A 16119-nucleotide genomic window follows, 5' to 3' on the forward strand; every position below is an offset into this window, starting at 1 on the left:
CCAAGGGCGCCATACCTTTTTCCTTTTCTTGTTCACTCAGTATACATGCAGCAGTCCCTCAGCTCCTGGATAGGTATGTTTTTAAGCTGTAGGTATGGAAACTGATCGATTGGGTTCTCAGTGTCTGTGAAGAGGAGAACTACTGACGAGTTGTGGTGGGTAGAGGAAGGAGGAATCTTGGCTGTCATTCTTGCACTGATGCTGCACAAACGTGGAAAAGTGAACAAGCCAAGAAACACTAGCGCCAACTATAGTACATCACTGCATTTCTGCATCACTGGGTGTCTTTTTTGACACTCTGGCTCAATAGATTTTTTTTATTCCTGAAATTCAGCTAAAGTTAGTAAATGAATGTTTGTGTGTCATGTACATTTACTTAACTTCATTTCTAGCAAAAAGTGTACAGTGATTTACATGCAGTGGGGACTGAACCTTAATTTTTTAAAATAAGCATGTTCCGAATTAAAGAATGACACGGAAATGTAAGCAGCAAACAGGAGCACACTAACATTATTACCCTTTACATTTTAGGTTCAAGTATATGAAAACCCAGAGAACAGTGTGGCCTGCTACACTGATCAGTTTTATTCACTTCAACATAAAGAACTGGCTGAAAAGAAGAACGGAAGAGTCCAATGACTCCGCTGTGTTTGACAGAGGTAAATTTACCAATCTGGCAAAATATCCCTGAATAAGTCTGAACAAAAAGTACATATGAGCAGCTAAACTTCTGCTACTCAAACACAGATACGAGAACTTGGAAAATTTGTGAAAAGGCGCTCAGAAATGAAGTTATGAACTCAGCTGATGTCATGCCGGGTGAGTTCTGCTGGATTATGGACAGAATCAGAAGGTCTCCCAGTGACTACGTTATTGATCAGAAGTGGCTATGATTATTACTTCTGAAAGTGTATTAACTGCCCCTCTGAGAAAGTCTGCATTCCATCAGTTGGCTGAGCACATCTGGGCCACACCTTTCTATATATTCCCTTGAATGCAAAACAAAAACTTTCTGCAAACACAGGGTGAAAGTTCTTGACCCACGGCAAAGTCTGGTCCTGTTTCACGTTATCACGGAAGGTGGTCTGCTCCTGCCTTGACAGCTCATATCCACAATGCTGCTGGTGTGGATAGTAAGGCATGCAGGAGGGCCGCTTTCCATTGACTTCCGCCTCCTGCTGTACAGCCGACGCGTCTTGTTGCGTCCGCTTACTCTTCCGGTACCGTGTCGAGCGGCCGAGTCCACGTTCCACAAAAATGGCCAAACAGCAAGGCACCACTTCTCCTTCCTCGTGGGGAAAGGGGCCCGTTTCATATGAGCAGCCCGAGAACAAAGGCGAGTTGCTAACCAAAGCCAGAACGACCCTCAAGCCACAACCCACGTGGCATGTGTAGACGAAAAAAAAAAAAAAAAAAAATTCACATGTGAAGGGGGGGTGGGGGGGGGGGAAACGTCTCCTGCGGTAAAATGTAAAAGTCCAAAGCGCTTCCAATGTGGTTCTCGTTCCACCTTCACTTGGTGGAAAAGTGCATCGAGTCCGTTTGTCTAGGGGAACTGCTGTTGGTCACACAAGTTACTAGTTTTTACGTTTTGTGTTTCTATTTACTGGCTTTGAACCGATTGCTCTCTACACGTGCTTGACAGCTAGCACTTTGCTCGCCTGTAGTCTAAGTGCACGTTCACACTTCCTCTTCGGTCAGGGGCCCTTCTTAGACTTCAGCGCATACTTAATTTCAGCCAGTGTTTCTCCACTCCAAGGAGAACAGGGTTCCATTTGCACCAAAACGGGGCACCTGTTAGATGGGACCTTGTGGTGACACCTAAGGCACGGCTCTAGAGGAAGCACCTGCACTGAGGATGGACTCCCATCGGCCACAGACTGTCCTAGAGACACTCGGAGCACTTTGTTCATGGAACAAACGCACTGTTGGCTTCGTATACATTCTGGGCGGCTTCTGCAGTGTAGCTCGTGTGGGGAGGGGGGGGCGTGAACACAAAGTGTAACTGGCGCTATCCATTACCACCTTTCATTATACAGCGTCAGTGAAATGATGGACTGTAGACCTTCCAGCACGGCGCCAGTGGCGCTCACATGACGACATGTTAAAAGCGGGTGGCATGCATGGGCTGCAGGCACTGCAACGCCTTTTGAAATTCTTTGGGTCTCACTTGAAAAGAAGCCACGGTCCCGGGTGAGAATGCAGGACCCTTCACATACGCTGCAGCACGCGCTCCCGGTTGAGCCTCTCAAAGAAGGTCTTTCCAAACTCATAGCTGCTGATCATGACTGCGCAGGCCGGTGCCACCTTGATCAGCCTGGGCAGTAAACCTACGGGAAGGAACGGTAAACCTCCATCAGCAACATCTGTGACCATGGATGACCGTAACCATGTTATTCCAGCGCACACAAAACCCACAGTCAATTTAAAAAAAGTGAGATGGAACCCTGATGTTTCCCGAGCACCAATTCATTCATTATTACGAATACTTTTCATTTAATGTGAATTTACATGTTTTTAAGGTGACAGCTGCGCTTCTTCAGAGCTTCCTGAAAATGAATGCCTTTAACAGGAGCAGATCCTGTTACCGGAGAGAACACATCACGGCCCTCACCTGCAAAGAGGCCCCTGTAGCCGGACTCAGCACAGATCTTCCGCATCATGTGCAAGGTGGACAAGGGCTTCTTCGGTGAGCCTGTGGGGGGGGAGGGAGAACAGGGTGAGAGAGCGGGCGGCCACAAGATAATCCTTCTGATGCCAATCAGCCGAGGAGGGATCTTCTCTCTTCTCGCCCGCTGGGTACCGTGTCCAAGCTGTCAAGGTTCAAGTGATGGAGAAGAGCGTTAGCACTGGCTGCGCAGACACACTGCACCCTGGGACAAGGCCACGGTCCTCGACGCAAAGAAAAGCATAGACAAGCAAAAGCCTTTGCCTCTGCGCGACAAAGTCCACCTGGTGCCATCTGTCAGAGCGCAGAGCAAGACTGCGGGCGCGCAGTGCTGGCCCCTGGCGCTGGCGTCTTCTGCGGGAGGGACAGTGAATCACCTGTCCCTGTGGGGGAGGGGAGGTGTTGGAAAAAAAGACCTTTGACTACAGTCCAGACCCCTCCACTGTGCGGCTCACGCAGCCTGTCCGAGAGAAGGGAACAAGACGAGGAGACGTGCTTTAGTGACACCAAGGCAGAGAGGGAAGTGCAAGTGAGACGTCGTGCAGCGTGCACCCTGAACCCGTGACCCCACAACCTGTAGCACGTTCATTCGCATTCCACACCTCCTGAGCCCACATGCCAGGGCACCAGCACTTACCCGTCAGCATCTCCATCTCCCCCAACTGGATCTGCCTCCGTGTCTTCACGACGTCGAAGGGCAGGGTCATTAGTGCTGCCACCTGCCACAAATGCAAAGTCTTTATAAACGACTCATTTCCACAGCACAACCTTGCTACACGCAAGATGCGAGCACTTTTCTCTTTATTTCTATATTTTTGTTGACTATAATGCTTTAATGGCTAAATTTTAAGGGCTATTTTTAATAACGCGTTTGTTGCGGAACAATCGCACCCTGCTCCCGAGAGCAACAAGCCGATCCGGTTCTTTACAGGAAACGCAACGGGCTGGAATCGGGCCAAGGGGAGCCTTAAGCAAGAATATAAGATAAGCCAAGGGATTCGTGTCGTGAGCCAAGACCAGCAGCAAGGAGAAAGGTGTGTGCGTGCGAGAGAGGAGTACTGGGTCTGCGCCAAGGGTCGGGCTGTTGTCAAGGGGCAAGAAGAGGGAGGAGGTGCACCGTGGGGAGGCTTCTCTCTCTCTCTCTTTGGAGAGGCCATCATGCCACAGTGAGAAGAATGCACACACGCCCATTTATCAGATCTGGGCAGGCTGCCACAAAAGACCTGGTCCACACACACACACACACCTGTAACTGCTTTAACACTGACAGTGCCCATCCCTCCAGTAAGCTCTGCTGTTTACAGAATGTCAGCTGAATATGTGATGATTCCTTCTGTGGATCATTTCATAGTGAGATCAAGTTGGAAGAGCGGGTGGAGGTGAGAAAGGAGTGAGACAAAAATATTCATTCACACAAGAGACCCTGATGGAGAAGCGGAGGTTTAGAAGTCCACCAGTTCGTTCGCAGGCATCACATGATCGTTACCAAGAACCCTTGGAAGCAGGTTCATTATTCTTAAGATAAATGTGGACAAATGCATCACGTAATTTTAACAGATTAAATTTTTCAGGTGCACGACTGCCAACATTATCAGTTGTCTGCAGGGGCTGAACATGGAACATATCCATTAGTTCACACTAATCCCAAACAAATTAAAAAAAAAAAAACTGATAGTTTATTTCCTTCAGCGGCAGTTCAGGATAAGTCAGCTTTTCAAGGGTTCCGTTGGTGTAACGCACTCCTTTTTCTCTCACGTACGTCGCCTTGGAAAAAAGTGCCTGCTGAGTGAATACATGTAAATGTACTTGTATAGCTGGGACAGAGCACAGGTTTAGAACCTACAACCTTGAGCTGAGTCCATGTCTAACACCTTATGTGCTCCATGCATAGAGAGACTGTTTGTTCGGAGCAGGTGAACGCACTACACTCAACAGACGGCGCTCGGTGTCAGCACGGCAGGCGGGGGGGTGGGGGGAGGCCAGCATACACAGCACCATAATACAGCCTGACTGAAACCAGAGCTCCTGCCTCCGGTCCTCTTGTAAGGAGGAGGCTGCTGTTGCAAACTGGGATCCGTTTACAGTGATGTCCATTTCCTTACTTTGTTGTATCGAAACTACTGCAGCACAATACAATAGTTTCAAACAAGGCTCCATGGAAGCCTGAAGGTTTTTAACAATATTTAAGGGGAACGCGAGGAGTGAGGTGAGGAAGGAAGTGTGTATCTCGCTCATACAAAGCCACACACACAGCAGCATCTCCTTCACTGGAGACACTGGGAACCCATGAACTGGCAGTGTGTGTTCAAATGTATTATTTCATCTCGTACAGTACCAACACCTTACCTGAGCTCCCCGATTTAAGGAAAAAAGGCTGCAGCAGCAATACTCACCGCCCCTGAAAATGCTCCAGCAGTGAAGCTCATCATGAAGGTGGACTCCGACACCTCGTATCCCTGGCACAGCTGTCTCTTCACCAGCTCATAGCTGAACCAGTAGAGGGCTGGCAAGAGCGGGCAACTCTGTGAGCATCTCCACTTTCACAAAGTGCACACGCCAAAGCAGACAACTAACTTAACAAACCTTTGGCATGTTGCTTAGCAACGGCATCAGACTATCACAACCACATCTGGTAGAACAATGCTCATTGTGGATTTGTTACCTTCCAGATCTCCATGTCTGCAGAGCTACTGGACGCCACCGCCTCAGACTAGCTGCTTTTTAAAGACAACGTGCTGGACAGCATTTTGAAGTCTGCTCACTCTGCCGCAAAGTATCGTGGAGCGTGAGCTCACCTGAGAAGGGGACGTCCCGGAGGACAGTGGGTCCCCAGCCCCTCCACAGGGACACCCAGCCATCCTGGGCCACAGCAGAGGTGATGCACACCCTCAGCTCCCGGTAGGACAGCTGTCGTGACTGCATCTTTGTGCGTATCAGCTCCAGTGGACTTATTACAGTAACGGCACCCACTGCAACGCAACACAACACAACGCAAAGCAAACAACCATCACCAACACCGTATCCCGTTGAGGAGCCCAGACGTAAATTCTCCTCGTCTTTCATCCGACCGCTAAGATTTACACTGGATATGAATGTGTACTAGCAACGACACCCAGTAGTACCTCGCCAACAAGTTGGTTTACTTTACACCGCTTTTAGGGTCCATACACATATGCAGCTTTGTCCCTCAACCACACACTCACATCTAGCAAGTCCTCCAGCCACGAGGGGCACCTGGTTCTCATGGCAACCCATCCTGTAGTGAAGGAAATCCCTCAGCTGGTCATAGCTGGTGAAGTAGATCATTGTGGCTGGAACAGCCATGACCCTGTACCAACACACAGGCAATGTATGAACAAACAAACAAACAAACAAACAAACAAACAGATCCAAGCTTTTCGTTCATAGTATCCCTCACCTCTTAAAGGCTACTGATGATTTCTAGCACAGCCTATGGACAAATCCACCTCAGGCAATTTTGCAATAACCAATTTACCAAATGAAAAGACGACTGTGAAAAGCAGCGCAGCAGGTAGCACTACTGCCTCACAGCGCAGGTTCCAATTCACAGCTCAGTCTGTGCACTTTCTGCACATTTCCTTTGCTTGTGTGGCTTTTCTCCTACAGCTCAAAGACATGCCATTCAGGCTCATCGTTGGCTCTGAATCGCCTGCAGCGCTTGCACGTCTCGACGAACGAGCGTCGCTGCGGCAGCCCTGCGACAGACCGGTGTGCCACTCGTGTTTCTGGAATAGGCTCCAGAGCACCGCGACCCTGACTACGACTGCAGTTAAGTGTCGGCAGTGAGCTGCGCTCTTTGGGACAAACGGCTAACCTCTGCCCCGTCACGTTCAGGGATGTGTCACCGTACAAATAAAATGACACCCCCTCTTTTAACCCTCTGCAAAACAGCTGTAGATCACATTACATGGCGTTAAAAACACTCAGGTCATAAATTAGTGAGGAGGCGCAGAAGCTCGCACTTGTGTGCCGTTTTGTGTACTTACAGCGTTGGCGGCAATCCACTCCACAAAGACCGCACGCCCTCGTAGCGCAGGATCTTAACAAAAGCGTCCTGAGCAAGAACAAACACAAAGGTATGGAATATAAAAGTGACACAAAGTTGATAAACTGACAAGGAGGAGCATGTGCTGCCGCTGCTGGAATCGCGTTGAGCAGAGTGACACTTAACGGACACAACGTCACGACACTCCATGAAAATCAATAGGACACTTTTTTTTTTTTTTTTAAAGCGAATGGTTCACGGTTTTGAAGATGTAAGAACTGCTGCACTGTTGCAGAAGCGATGCAGTGAATAATGAAAAGTGACAATATTAAAAAAATAACCAAAGCACTGAAGATGTCTGTTACAAATAAAACCCTAAATCACCTCACTGTGCTGTCATTCATTAACCAGCGACTATGGCGACTGCATGCTTCTCAAAGACACTGATCCAAAGTATGAAAACATGCTTCGTGAGACACTATTTCCCCTGATCTGACACACTCGCAGCTCAATCCTGAAGGCAAATGTGGAAATGAGCTTTTCGGGATCCTGCGCAGTGCTGACGCGCTGAAAGCACAACTGCTGATTGAGGACTTTTTTCTGCCAACAACCGTGTTACTGGAAGTGAAAAGCAGCTTCATGTCCACTTTTTCAGATAACACACAACCGCTGGCAGGGGTGCTTCTGCAGGGGTAAACAAGGTAAACAGGGGGCCCGTTTCTGCGTACTACTCCATATTAAACAAACCATCAACAGCAGGAAACACCCCATTAATCATCCGGTCCTTCCATACTGTGTTCTATTAAGCATTATCACGGTAGCGTTTTAATAAGGACAAGTGCAGCTCAAATGGGCACAAGCCACGCGAGCAAGTGCTCACATACTCATTGCACGAGACGGGTGTTCAAGCGCTTGAGGTGCCGCGTGGTCTCTGTGCCTTACCAGGGTCCCGCTGAAGCGCGTGGGGCTGTTGTACCAGGTTGTGCAGCGCATGCCGTTCTGGCACACGTACAGGTGGTCCATGAGCCCATTACAGTACAGGAAGCACTTCCCTGCAAACACAGGTAAAGAGCTCTGTGAACAAGTCATCGCATTTTAGTCGCTTCTGGCTATGCTCAGCTTCACATGCCTCTAAAGTAAGGCTTTGTCAACTGGCTACTTCACTGTGCCTACATTTACACTTAACTATTTATCTACCGAGCCTTTGGGGTAAACTGATCCTGAGAGAACAACATCACCATGATACTGCTCTAGGGTAAACGCAAACAAGCGCTCCTCTCTAAATACCGCTTAGCAGCACCATTTCCAGAGAGAACAGAGTTTAGAAACAGACAGGGACACAGAAACATGTCTCAATTTAGCCTAGAATAAATATTTGGTGTGAGCCAAGGACCAGGCTGAAAGACAAAGCGTCAGGGTCATTAGAGCTTATTGCTCGCTCTCGCGACCCAAACTGATACGTGGCTTTTGCTGCGCTGCCAAGCCTCCTGCGGACATCACGTGAGCATCCAGCAGCGTTTCCATGGAGTGCCCCAAAGTCCCCCTGCAGCGCTCTCACCCAAAGGCAACTCCAGGATGAGATTCCAGATACAAGCAAATACTCGACAGCTCGACTCACAGCCGATGGAACCGAGGAACATGGAGACTGTTCCTTACATCTCATAGAGCGGGAAAGTAAACCAACATAAACGCACGTCTTGCTGAACGCTTCTCTGCAAAGCGACACACAACTCAGTGTAAACAGAAGCACATCAGCAACAAAGGAAGAGCTTCAGATACAGATGTTACATGACTGGGGAAGCTCAGTCAGTGCCTCCAATAGCTCATTACATAGGGAGGTGAATCCAGAACTGTAGGAAGCACAGAGGTGATTGTAATAGGTAATGTGATGCAAGTTCATGCAGTAGTTTGGAGATCAGGAGAGTAGTAGCTCTGAAAGGGAGAGCCTGAGACTCCTCTTGAGTGCCAGAAGGGATTCAGCAACACCGAAGAACAGAGGGACCTCATTCCACCAGGCTGAAGCCAAATCCGAGAACCTACACACTCTTAGCTACACGACGCTTTTGTTAAACTCTCCTGCAAGAGTACCCGTGTAGGACAAAAAGCAGCCGAGAATATTTTGCATACACGACAACTTTTCTGGACATCTGTACGTCTTTAAATTGTTGTAAGAAAGCCACCCAGTCCACGCCGAAAAAGATCCGCGAGTCACCAGTGCATCCGAGTCAGGTGTTGCGTGCTCCCCATGCTAGCAGAGTTGTGACAGCAGACACAGCGGTTACAGTAATACCAGACATCGGCTGGGCTCTCAGGTGGACACATGCAGCAGCAAATACTCACACTTAGAGTGGCGAATAGCATTGCTCCACGGCACAGTGTCAACAGCCAAAGCTGCAAACAAACAACAGGCAAGGAGTGAGTGAACAGAGCTGCATCATCATGTGAGCGGAAGCTCCCGGAACTGCTCTGTCATATTCTGCATGCGCGAGGCTAGTGGGGTGGGGTGGAAGGAAGCACCTGTACTCTTCAACACAACAGTCCCCGTGTCCCTCTCTTCATGCAACAGTGCTCAGCAAAGTCCCGAAACGCCAGTACGTGCCACCAAACCAAATACTGCGAACATGGTCTGAAAAACCAGTCGGGTAGGAGGACGTACCACTGGACTCGCCGCAGCAAGGGCGACGTGAGCTTCCTCTGGTTATAAATACATAATGCTTCTACGGGCCTTCTAATGCCCAAATGGCAGAAGACCACTGCTGCAGTTAAATTGCATGAGGTTCCGTAGCGTCCAACACGACACCGAATGACCATGTTCACAGCGCGTTCTGGACAAGGAGGAATTTTGGGGGGAAATAAATGCCGACGTAACTGAAAGGTTTGACTGAAGGGGACAAGAAGAGCCCTCTAAGCGAGACATTTCGAAGGACAGCAAGAGACATGCACTACCTTGATAGAATGGTGCACTCTGTGATTGCAGTCTGATCTTCACAACATCCAGAGGTGTCACTGAAGGAGAAAGAATGATCATTTAAAGAGACAAAACATGCTACTGCTGTCACGTCAACTTTACCGCCATGTGTACGTAGCATAGGGATCCCGACAAAAGCAACACTTTCTTTTCACGTATAAAAATGCCACACGTGTTACGGAAGTCCTACTCTTCGCCTTTCGAATTTGAAGTCTGCAGGAATATTTGCAGCAATATCAAAGCAGTAGTTCAGAAAATCTTAATTTTTCGAGCATCTCTACGTATACTACAAATGTCCTTCAGTTTAACTACATACATAATCTGAAATGTTGACTAACGGTCCGAAAAAAGAGCCAGTCAAAAAAATCCATGCTATGAATTTCGAAATTTTAAATTAACATTTGTTTACGCTGCATTTTCCTGTGCACTTTCTAAAACGTGCGTCTCTTATTTGCAGCAGAGCAAACGTGACCTGTGTTTACCCGCCAAGACAAAAGGCGGCAGTAAATGACACCCAGATGAAGCAGGATTGTGGGAACACCTTTGCTCAGCTCAGTTCCCTTCCCTGGTGTTCACAGCTCTAGTCCCGTGTTTGTGAATGTCCACGATTATAATGGTAGGAGGTAGTAAGATGCGTAGCGATGTTGTTGTTATTGTTATTATTAACCCGATGACCCACATGACATCGTGGTGCCAAATTCTCACTTCGAAGTTCACTACACAAACCAGTCATTCGCAGATGTAAAGACAGGAGAACATGCAGTGTGCCCATGTGAGCTTTACCACGAGTACACCCTGCCAGAAGCACTTGGAATGTCAGGATCTTGGGCCCATTCACAGGACGTGAGTGCGCAATTCACTGAAACAGATCCCTTATCTGCGAACACCATGGACTGCTGCGTTTATCTCTGTAGCGCAATGCAGCTTCAGGGGGGCGTGTATGGTGCTTCTCTCTGCATTTCTGACCGTACTGAACGTGTTTGTGCTGCTTGAAACGGCACAACAGTAAACGATGTCGAAAACACAAAGCTGGAAATACGGAAATGTCACACACAGCTCTGTGGGCACAGCTTTGGAGTTTAAGCCGCCGGGTTGAAGGACGAGGACCAAAGTAACACCCGGGCTACAGACGAAAGCTACAGGAAGGAGGTGCTGCTCTCCCTCGTGTTCTCAGCTTGGACACGGCGTTAAGGACAAGCAAACGGACTCTTACCGAACAAGGATGTCAGCAAGGCCCCGGTTCCGGAGGCCAGCATCTGCTGCACCGGAGTGATGCCCCCAGAGGGAGAGACCGCTGGCCGCTCAGCCATCCCGACACCTGAGAGCAAACACACACAGAGAGCGAACATGAACATGAGCCATGATAGAGCATCCAGAAGCTCCTGCTTCTCCTCCTCCAACTGCAGCGCAGTCACTTGTTCGCATATAGAACCAACGTAGCGGCACTAATTTTACAAACACAATTAAGAAAGCAAGTCTGTTCATAACTCGTTAGTAAATCCACTCCGTCACAATAAATAAACTGTAAACAACAGACATCGTTTCTTTCGTTCACAGGTTACATTCTGTAATAACGGCACACAAAGCGATAACGGATCAAAAACTAGCAACAACATTTATATTCACTTATTGCATTTTCATCAACCGCTCATCCTGTGCAGGCTCGCTGTGCTCTAAACCCCGTCCTAGACGTAGGGTGCGTGGCGGGAACGCCGCACAGAATCGCAGACCTTCATTTCCTTTCCTTTCCTTTTAATTTGAAGAAAAAAGCACTGAAATCAAGTGTTCTGTAAAATTACTAAAGTAAAATACATAATCTCTCCAGAACCACACTTTCAATGCCGACTAGTTCATGACACCTGGCCGCTCTCAATTTGCTTCATCGTGTACGAAACAAGGCAAAAACAACAGAGTAGCGCCTCTATTCACTGGGTACTTTCTGTGAACGTGCGAGATGTAGCTGTAACGAAAAAAAGGCGGCAAGTCTTTGCTCACTTTCCTAACGGAACGTAACGGCTGGACACGCGCAGTAGACCTCTGCTCCGCAACAGCACGCTGCTCTGAAAGCAGACGAAACGTACAAAACTAAGCATTTCAGGTAAGGACACTTGCTACGACTCCACATCCTTCAGAGCGTTTCTCTACTCGACGTGCTACGGTGTGCTTTTCGAGCAGTAAACGCAAGGTCCCCCAGGATGGGCTCCCCCGCTACAACTTGCACCGTGGAGGATGTTCCCGAAGCAAACAGGGCTGAAGAGGGCTGCGGAGTTACACGGGATGACAGCGGCTAGTACGACAATAACCCACAATAACCCAGCGTGCAAGAGTAGCATGTTGCTGTCAGCGGGCGCCGTGTTTCCTGAAGGCAGCAGGACCTCGGGGAAAGTAAGTGTCAGTTCAAAAAGTCGTTCTCACTGGAAACACACAAGGATTAGCTCCCACGTCGGTTATAATGTAGAAATATATGCCTCGAGAGCAGATATTACTTGTATTTGCGAAGTACTGCTCCTTTGCGTAAATGGCGTTTATGCAAAGCAAAGCAGGATTCGCCACGTGCTCCACGTGTCTCCGTTCTGTACAAGGCAGCCGGGGATCATGGTTTTATTCCCTCGGAGAAATCTGTTCGCAGCCCTCTTCTGACTAGCTTGTGAAAAGTAGCACAGGACATGGAATGGGCTCCGGCGGCGCCTGCGCCGGGACGAAAAACACGCGGCACGGTATCGCACAATCCACACACAAGCCACACGCTGAGATAAGTTATCTTACAGCGGTCTGCACCCAATGGCTCTCCACTCACTTCTGGCACTGGGCTTAAAAGGCGGTCCTTATGAAAGAAGTGGCCCAAAGGACTGCAACAAAACCATACACTGCAACAGTCTCAGCTTCACCTCGACTTAAATACCTGCAATTCTTTCAACGCGCAGACAGACGCTGCGCTGTACTACATAAACGGCGGCTCCTCGTTTCCTTCTCCATACAACCGTCGTGGCCGAGCGCAGCCGACGGCTTTCTCCGCGGCGCTCTGTGCCGCGTGAACGTTACGCGAGAGGCGAACGCAGCCCAGATATGGGAGAGGCGACAGACAAACCCCAACCTGCCCTGCCCTGCCCCCCCCGACCGAGACAACAGAGACACGTCTGATGGGAAGCTCTGGGATCCCATGGAAACTCAACTCAAGTCAAGTCCGCCTCTGGCACTCAGGGCTGAAACATATCATGGTAAACATGCATGAGAGATTTTGTGGGACATTAATAAGAAACTACATCACTACCAATCCAGGGTAAGTACCCTGATGAGCAGTACTACACCGTGGTGTAGCAGGAAGGTGGCTCAGACCACGACACCACCTGCTGCCTTTTTCCGTTTAAAAATAAGAGCGAGTGAATTTGGAAGCCGCACATGCGAACTGTAGTCCGTCCCTGAATCTGACCTGTGGTACAAAAATTGTGCCATTTGCTTTTCCTCTCCAGCAGACCCCTTCACCCCCGTTCACCGTGCTGCTCCTCTCCACATACTGCAAGTGACCAAACAAGACTTACAAGAATAGATGCAACTGTATCTGACACTTTTCTCCAAAGCAACTTACAATGTTAAGATGCTTACAATTATTAACCCATTTACACAGCTGGTAAACGTTACTGGAGTAAATCAGGGTAAGTACATTGCTCAAGGGTACTGCAGTTGGAGATGGGACTCAAACCTGCGACCTTTGGGTCCGAACGCAGCATCCCTAACCACTGCACTACCTGCCGATTTGGTTGTTGTGTCTTGTTGAGCTGCGGTGCGTGAACGTCTTAATAAAGCAAAAAAGTAAATAAACGTAAAGCCTTTTCCAACCACTATTTCAATCGGGATCTGTGCCTGGAGGAACAACTGGCAGAATTTTAACAAACAAACGCAGCACACTGATTTTACCCCACAGTTACTGTAGCGAAGCCCTTGTTGTTACCCTTGTCGAGCGCACGTTAAGGCACAGGCACCCTTCTAAAGCCACTTTAATCCCCTTCTTTATCCCGCCCCTTACGTAACGACACGACGCAGGACTAAACTAGCTGATCCCATCTGGCAGGAGCCTTGGCGTCGGTGTGCCGAACGGCGGGCCCGGAGAGTCCGACGGACGCGTTCGTCGGGAAGGGTGCGAGACGCACGTCCTCTCCCCTTTCCCTCCACCGGGAACAAGGATGCGGCGCAGCGTGGCACGGCAGGGCACGGCAGAGCGCGGCAGCCCCGGAGGAAACGCCGCACGAGTGACCGTCGGCGAGGATCCGCAGAGAACGCGAGCTCCGATGCCGTTTTAATGCGACGCCACTGTAACGAAAACAAAAAAGACCCGTTTAATGGCTCGACAAATTTGTTCGGCGCAGGACGATCGAGAACCACAGCGAATCCCTTGTGTGCATCAGTACGCTTGGCCAGTAAAACTCATTCCGTTTCTGATGAAGTTACACTGTCGTACCACTCAGAGACCCTCCACGTGGACGGGATGGAAATAATATTGCGGCATCTGCGTACAAACAAGTCTCACCGTGTTCAAAACTCAGCACATTAAAGTGTTACCAGTCAGTGTGCTTGCACCGTGTTAAAGTACCAGAAAGCGCATCCTCGTGTCGCCACCGTACGCATCTCTCTCTCTCTCGTGTGCCTTTTTCCGCTACTCTAACAATGAGGGGAAGCCCAGCAGTAGCGCACCAGTGTATATCGGTGTATTTTAGCGGTATACACGCACATCGTCCGTCTGAACCGCTTGTCCCCCGCGGGGAGCCGGAGCCCAGCCCGGCAACGCAGGGCGAAAGGGGACGCGCCCAGGACGGGACGCCTGTCCATCGCGAGGCACCCCGAGCGGGACTCGAACCCCAGACCCACCGGAGAGCAGGACCCGCCCGGTCCAACCAACCCACTGCGCTACCAGTCGGTGGGCCAAATTTTGTATGTATGAGAAAGTATGTTAATGTATATTAGTGTCTATCAGTAGTATTAATAAATTAGTGTACACTAGTATCAATGACAATAGTGTAGATTAGTAGTCAGTGTATCAGTGCGTATGCATTTAGTGGTGCATAATAATTTAGTAGCGTGTTGTATATTAAGTTATACTAACCAATAATTAGTAGTGTACAGTGTGTATATTTGCAAAGTTTGCGGCACGAAAACCCACTGACTGACAATGAATGAATGAATGTTTGCGGAGGACGGAGCGCAAGAACTTGACAAGCTGAAGAAGAGCATGAATCGAGTGAGACAAACAAAGAAGAATAAGAAAGAAGAGCAAGAAGAAAATGACAGGAGGAGGAGGAGGAACCCCGCACTGCAGCATTCCATCAAGAGACGATTGTAAACGGAACGCACGAAGCGCGGTAATTATATTAGCGAAGCCACAACAACAAGAATGAATTATTAATAACGTAACTTACGAGGAGGAGGAGCCGTTCCTCGCGCTCCATAGTATTTACTAACTCACCGGTTTTTATTTCTTCTTTCTTCGAGCTGTAAAGTGCGCAGTTCATGCGCCGTTTATTGTCTGCGGTATGAACCCCGATCTCGGGGAGCCCCGCCGTGTTGTAGCTCGACCGCCGCCACCGTCGTCGTCAAGCGCACCGCCACGGCCATGTCTGCGCGTCGCCTCTGCTCCCGCGGCCGTTGGGGCCGCGTGACGCTCCGCTACTTCTCCGCTCCGCTCGGCTCGGCTCAGCTCCTTCCTTCCTTCCTTCCTTCCTTCCTCGCTGCGGATCCTACCGCAGCGGCTCAACTCGGGCTTCTTCTCCGCCCCCTAGCGGCGCGGCGGCCCAACAGCACAATCCGATCCGACGAGCCCTCGCCGCCAGTAATAACATTGGCTCACCATCTACTTTAAAAGAGGTTATTCTCGTTTTCCATCCCTTTCTTACAAAACAACAAGTCTTGTTACACCGCTTGCACATTAACTGCAATCTTCTTGTAATCTGCTTAGTTCACGCTAGCGGCTAGGTCTTTGGTTTCGAATCAGGTTCCATCGTGTTTCATATAACAACAAGTACAGTAGTATGATAGACTTTATTTTACATGGGCCATGAGGCCTTTAAAAAGCAGCATCTGAAAGCCGATTTACTAGTTCTGTTCGTTCAGCAAAGAAAGAGACTTACACACAATTTAACCCATGATTTATACAGCTGGTAATTTTACTGGAGCAATTTAGGTCAGTACCTTGTTCAAGGGTTCTACAGCTGCACAGGGCAATTTAAATGTAAATATTGATGACGATGTTACGTATGATGAAAAATTGCCAACTCGCGTTGTGCGCTCTGCTGCATAATAAGAATATGCTGGGACGACACTCTTTTTTTTGCTGCTGTTCCACTTTGACAAATAACCGCAACATCACTTTACCTTGGAGGATATCGTTCACTCGGGTCTTGGCATCCTTACAGTAATATTTTTAAAGCATTTATTTCCCACTGTAAACTTTGACTGTATTTCACGTGGTGCGAGTCACGTGACATC

At 48.9% G+C, this 16119-nt stretch overlaps 1 protein-coding gene across 4 annotated transcripts; it reads right to left on the minus strand.

Moving 5' to 3' along the window:
- Positions 1-26: 26 nt before the first annotated feature.
- slc25a39 (solute carrier family 25 member 39) lies at positions 27-16099 on the minus strand. Of its 4 annotated transcripts, none has more exons than XM_018736485.2 (13): positions 16006-16099; positions 15101-15484; positions 10856-10960; positions 9621-9680; positions 9015-9065; positions 7617-7726; positions 6676-6743; positions 5872-5996; positions 5464-5637; positions 5062-5171; positions 3306-3387; positions 2615-2695; positions 27-2330 (listed from the first exon to the last, which is right to left on the minus strand). In XM_018736485.2, exons 2-13 carry the CDS (start codon positions 15144-15146, stop codon positions 2212-2214), a joined length of 1131 nt encoding a protein of 376 aa, XP_018592001.1. In that variant the 5' UTR covers positions 15147-15484; positions 16006-16099; the 3' UTR covers positions 27-2211. The 4 variants fall into 4 exon arrangements, with proteins under 4 accessions (XP_018592001.1, XP_029106429.1, XP_018592002.1 ...); XM_029250596.1 differs by having other exon boundaries at positions 15101-15487; XM_018736486.2 differs by lacking the exon at positions 9015-9065 and having other exon boundaries at positions 28-2330.
- Between the last annotated feature and the right edge of the window lie 20 nt (positions 16100-16119).

Source organism: Scleropages formosus, chromosome 3 (assembly GCF_900964775.1).
Source record: "Scleropages formosus chromosome 3, fSclFor1.1, whole genome shotgun sequence".
In the NCBI taxonomy this organism is placed as follows: domain Eukaryota; kingdom Metazoa; phylum Chordata; class Actinopteri; order Osteoglossiformes; family Osteoglossidae; genus Scleropages; species Scleropages formosus.